The 6,090-nt window shown below is 46.9% G+C and overlaps 1 protein-coding gene across 1 annotated transcript in view; it reads left to right on the top strand.

The window, feature by feature from the left end:
* The window catches only part of PTGR1 (prostaglandin reductase 1), a 26,766-nt gene that overhangs the window by 15,366 nt on the left and 5,310 nt on the right, over positions 1-6,090 (top strand). The window contains exon 9 of the mRNA XM_003785219.3: positions 4,517-4,635. Coding sequence (XP_003785267.1) covers positions 4,517-4,635 — 119 coding nt within the window. The remainder of the gene's footprint in view (positions 1-4,516; positions 4,636-6,090) is intronic.

Genomic DNA, 6,090 nt, shown 5'->3' with positions numbered 1-6,090 from the left:
GCCAAACAACAATGACAGCGCAACCAAAAAATAGCCCGGGTATTGTGGTGGGCACCTGTAGTCCCAGCTACTTGGGAGTCAGAGGCAGGAGACTCACTTGAGCCCAGGAGTTGGAGGTTGCTGTGAGCTGTGATGCCACGGCACTCTACCCAGGGTGACAGCTTGAGGCTCTATCTCAAAAAAAAAAAATTCAGTTTTCACTTGTTATTTTCTGCCAAGGTAAAAACACAGCCATGACTTGATTTAGCAACAGAACACCTTAGTCTGGTTAGTAAATATTAAGGATCTTCAGGATATTAGGAATATTTTTGGAGGTATGGGGACAGGTGGAGGGTGACTTGCTGTGGGTGAAGGGAAGGGCAGATTGCTGTATCCTTCAAACAGCCTTGGGCAGTGTGCTTCCTAGAGCTGCAGGGCACCATGGCCCTATTAGGCTGACAATTGTCACTGACCCCTCCCACACTCACAGAGGTCCAAAAACAGTATCGACTGAGAACTATGTTCATTAAGTCCCAATCCTAGGCCAGGCACAGTGGCTCATGCCTGTAAGCCTAGCACTCTGGGAGGCTGAGGTCTGTGATTGCTTGGGCCCAGGAGTTCAAGACCAGGCTGAGGAAGAGTGATACCCATCTCTGCTAAAAATAGAAAAACTAGCTGGGTATAATGGCAGGTGCCTATAGTCTTAGCTACTCAGGAGGCTGAGGCAGGAGGATTGCTCAAGCCCAAAAGTTTGAGGTTGCTGTGAGCTATGATGATATTTTAAATAAAAGTATAAGTCCCAGGCCAAGATACCAGCCTGAGCAAAAGAAAGAGCCTGTCTCTACTAAAAATAGAATAACTGAGGCAACAGGATCACTTGAGCCTGAGTTGGAGGTCAGAGGTTGCTGTGAGTTATGATGCCATGGCACTCTACCCAGGGCTACAGCTTGAGATTCTGTCTCAAAAATAAATAAATAAATAATATAGATAGATAGATAGACCGATAGATACATAAATATATATGTATGTATATATATAAATCCCAATCCTATGAAATATTTGGTACAGGCCTCTTATTTTGTGAATGGGAGTAAAGCAGCAGAGAGGGCTAGGGACTCTTTAAATCCTGGTAGTGACAGACTCAAAACACAGATCACTCTTGTGAACTAATACAGAGTCCCTTTCTGTTATAAGGATCCTATACTTTCAGATTTCAGATTTACCCCTGGTCCATAAAAAGGAGAAAGAATAAAAAAGAATACTCCAGACCATAATCAGGATCAAGGCAACCGTAAATCAACTGGTTATTCCATCTGTAATGAGCTTGACTGATGGGAATGAAGCCTCCTGGCCCCCCTAGTTAACGACACCATGACTGCACCAAGGCAGGTGGGCTGCCTAGAGAGGAAAGGACTGAGGAGGAACTACTTGTTGGTTCCCTCTTGGGCTGTGAAAAATCAAATAACTCTTCTCTTCACCAAAAAGGAAACTCCAGATTTCTTGGCAATCTTATTGTAAAGGCCTTTTTCTTCCCATATTTTTCTAATCAATGCAAATCATCTGCCTGCCAATTCAGCAAAGCTCCAGGATGCACTTTTTTTTTTTTTTTTTTGAGACAGAGCCACAAGCTGTCGCCCTGGGTAGAGTGATGTGGCATCACTGCTCGCAGCAACCTCCTGGGCTCAAGTGCTTCTCCTGCCTCCGCCTCCCAAGTAGCTGGGACTACAGGTGCCCCCCACAACACCCAGCTATTTTTTGGTTGCAGCTATCATTGTTGTTTGGCGGGCCCGGGCTGGATTCGAATCTGCCATGTCAGGTGTATGTGGCTGGTGCCTTAGCCACTTGAGCCACAGGCACCAAGCCAGAATGCACTTTCTTAACCATAGTCCAATTAGGCATAGCTAAGTATTTTGGATACTGTAACTTGATCTAGTCTTTTTAGCAATTAGCAATTCTTTAGAAGTTCGTCTGCTCTGATAGGTCTTTGAGATGTCAGCTACACTTGTCCATTACATTTTAATTAGATGGGATTCTGCTCTGATGCAGATCCCCAGAAATTCTAACATCATTTAGTTCAGAGGCAAGTAATTACTTCCACCAGCTTTTTTTTTTTGTCTTAAAACTTCCACCAGCTTTAATGCCATGATTGGTTTTTTGCTCTCCATAAAGAAATCAACATTCCCACCAAGATGGAGAAGCCCCAGAATAGCATTTCACCTTCTTTAAAGATAAGGAAATGAAGGTTCTAATCCTTAAAAAAAAAAAAATATATATATATATATATGGTTATGTGGGACTTGATGGAGCACTCTTTCTGCAAGATAAAACTAGCATTTAGATGTCTCACTTGTGTTAGCATCAGTTTCTTTTGGGTCCATTCTAAGGAAGGAAGGAAGGAAGGAGGGAAGGAAGGCAGGCAAATTCTTACTTAGAGCCTGACCCAGATCCACAGTGAGAAATGAGGGAAGGTCTGACCAATCTCTTTTCAGAAGCCCTCCATTTGATTCTGATACAGACTAAAGCCTGACATCTGCTGTTCCGGCTGACTCTTGGCATCCTGAAATTACAGGGCAGGAGCAGGTGTGGGACCTGCCCGTCTCCTGATCTGCTCTCTCTCACTGGCTTTTGGCCTGGGGTGCACACTAGTTTTTCTGCAACTCCTCTGAGAACAGAACGAAGGGGCTCAAGCAATTCTCTTGCCTCAGCCTCCCAAGTAGCTGAGACTACAGGCGCCCCCCACAACGCCCAGCTATTTTTAGAGATGGGGTCTTGCTCTTGCTCAGGCTGGTCTCGAACCTGTGGGCTTAGGTGATCTGCCCAGCCTTGGTTTCCCAGAGTACAGGATATTCATTCTTGAGAAGTGCAGAAAATTTTCGTACATTATTTCAGTTCCATAGAACTGTTTGGGAAGTTTTCAGTAGGCCTTGGTTCTGGCACATAAGGGATGAACGCTCTGGGCCTGCCTGGGCTGTGCAAGGATTCAAGTGTATATCAGTTTCCTATTGCCACCATAACAAATTACCACAAAATTAGTGGCTTAAACAACACATATTTATTCTCTTTGGTTTTTTGTGACAAAGTCTTATTTTGCTGCCTGGGCTAGAGTGCAGTGGCATCATCATTGGCTCACTGCACCCTCCAACTCCTGGGCTCAAGGATCCTTTGGCCTCAGCCTCCTAAGTAGCTGGGGCTATAGACATGGACTATCATACCCGACTAATGGTTTTATTTTTATTTTTTGTACAGACAGGGTCTTAGCTATTGCCAGGCTGGTCTTGAACTCTTGGCCTCAAGCAATTCTCCCACCTTGACCTCCTAGAGTGCTATGACTATAGGTGTAAGCCAATGTGCCTGCCCCAACAAATTTATTCTTACAGTTCTAAATGTCAAAATTAAAATGGGCTGGCAGTGCCACATTCCTTCTGGAGGCTCTAGGAGAGAACCTGTGTCTTTGCCTTTTCCAGCTTCACCCAAGCTTCCTGGAATCCTTGGCATGTGGCCCTTCCTCTATCCCTCTATCTTCAAAGCCAGCAGCATGGCTCGGCGCCAGCCACATACACCTAAAGTGGCAGGTTTAAATCCAGCCCGCCCTGCCAAACAACAATGACGGCTGCAACCAAAAAATAGCCAGGCGTTGTGGCGGGTGCCTGTGGTCCCAGCTACTTGGGAGGCGGAGGCAGGAGACTCGCTTGAGCCCAGGAGCTGGAGGTTGCTGTGAGCTATGATGCTACGGCACTCTACCCAGGAGGATAGCTTGAGGCTCTGTCTTAAAAAAAAAAAAAAGAAAAGAAATAGGGTTTTTCTGTGTTACCCAAGCTAGCCTCAAACTTTTGGGCTCAAGTAGTCTGCTCGCCGGGCGTGATAGCTCACACCTGTACTCCCAACACTTGGGAAGCCAAAATGGATAGATTGCCTGAGCTCACAGGTTCAAGACTAGCCTGAGCCAGAGCGAGACCTCATCTCTAAAAATAGCCGGGCATTGTGGCAGACACAAACTACTTGGGAGGCTGAGGCAAGACAATCAATTTAGCCCAGGAGTTTGAGGTTGCTGTGAGCTACAATGCCAAGGTACTCTACCAAGGCTGACAAAGTGAGACTCTGTCTTGAAAAAAGCAGTCCTCTCTCCTTAGCCTCAGAAGTAGCTGGAATTACAAGCCCAAACACTGCCCATCCGCATATTTTTTTCTTAACTCTAACCTTCTTTTCTAACCTTCCTGTGTCCTTCTTTCCCTCACAAGGACTCTTGCAGTTATGTTGGGTCTATCATTATGATACAGAATAATCTCCCCATCACAAGGTTCTTAATATTTGCAAAGTCCATCTTGGCACATAGGGTAACACAGTTACCGCTTCACATCTTCAGCGTGTTATTCTGCCTTCCCCACGGTGCCTGTGGATTAGTCCCATGGACCAGCAAGCAGTGACAGACACAGAAGGGAAGCAACAGGAGAACAGTGGCAGTCACCTGTACTGCTTGTGTTTCCACTGTGGCCACCTACGTAGACCCTATCACCCTAATCTGTTCTTCTCTTCATAGGCCCAAGCCCAGAGGTTGTTATCTACCAAGAACTCCACATGGAGGGGTTCCTTGCCACCCGCTGGCAAGGAGAAGCCCGCCAAAAAGCTCTGAAGGACTTGCTGAAATGGGTGTTGGAGGTAAGGTGCTCCAAAGCTGCCCCCTCCAGTTGCACACTGGACCCCGTTCCCTTTTGCCTCTTTGTTTTTTTTTTTTTGGAGACAGAGCCTCAAGCTGTCCCCCTGGGTAGAGTGCTGTGGCATTACAGCTCACAGCAACCTCCAACTCCTGGGCTCAAGCGAGTCTCCTGCCTCCACCTCCCAAGTAGCTGGGACCACAGGCGCCCGCCACAACGCCCGGCTATTTTTTGGTTGCAGCCATCATTGTTGTTTGGCGGATCCAGGCTGGGGATTCGAACCGGCAACCTTAGGTGTACGTGGCTGGCGCCTTAGCCGGTTAAGCTATAGGCGCCGAGCCCCCTTTTGCCTCTTGAGACTGTCATTCCACCCACTCTTCCCTCTCTCTGCTGCCTTATCAGTATCTACCTGCCTACTTGGTCCTTATATTCAGAATATCAACATTCTCCTTTTTCCCATCTTAAGAAGGAAAACAACACAAACCAACCCTCTCTAGACTTCATTTCCATGCAAATATAGGTCCATTTCATTTCTGTCATTTTTCTGACAAAATCCAAAAAGGGTTATCTACACTCACCGTCTGCAGTCTCTCTCCATTCTTCCTTGAACCTTCACCTCAGGCTTTTGCACTGCTGCCGCACCACCAGACTGCTTTTGTCAAAGTTACAGATGTCCCTCACATTGTGATTCCTGTGGTTGATTCTATTTTTTTGGCAGTTTTTGGCCGGGGTGGGGTTTGAACCCGCTACGTCCAGCATATGGTGCCAGTGCCCTACTCCTTTGAGCCACAGACACCGCCCCTGTGGTTGATTCTTAATCTTGCTTGCCTATGGGAACTATTTACAGAATAAGCACTCTCCCTCCTTAGTATCCTTTCTTCCTTTGGCTCCCATTAGCTTGTGCGTCTCCTTACTGATTGGTCCTCTTCAGACTCTTTTGCTAGCTTCTTTTCTCCAAATTAATAATAGAGTGCCCCTTGGCCAGGCGCAGTGGCTCACGCCTCTAATCCTAGCACTCTGGGAGGCCAAGGCAAGTGATTGCCTAAGCTCAGGAGTTCGGGACCAGCTAGAGAATGAGACCCCCGTTTCTAAAAAGTGCCAGTGTTGTGGCGGGCACCTGTAGTCCCAGCTGTTCAGGAGGCTGAGGCAAGAGAATCACTTGAGCCTAAACATCTGAGTTTGCTGTGAGCTATGATGCCATGGCTCTGTACGGGGGCAACAAAGTGAGACTTTGTCTCAAAAAAATGAAATAAATTTTAAAAAGGGCACGCCAGGATATGGGGCTGTCCTTCTCTACCCCTACTCTATCTACTCCTTAGTAAGCTCATCAAATGCCATCAGTATGTTAAAACTCCCAGCCTGGGCTCGGCGCCTATAGCTCAACCGGCTGGGGCGCCAGCCACGTACACCTAAGGTGGCGGGTTCGAATCCCCAGCCCGGACCCGCCAAACAACAATGA

The sequence above is a fragment of the Otolemur garnettii genome, unplaced genomic scaffold, assembly GCF_000181295.1.
Source record: "Otolemur garnettii isolate 467f Iridium unplaced genomic scaffold, OtoGar3 scaffold00014, whole genome shotgun sequence".
Taxonomy (NCBI): Eukaryota; Metazoa; Chordata; class Mammalia; order Primates; family Galagidae; genus Otolemur; species Otolemur garnettii.
Note: the sequence above shows the minus strand (reverse complement) of the source record. Positions and strands in the feature narration are given on the sequence as shown.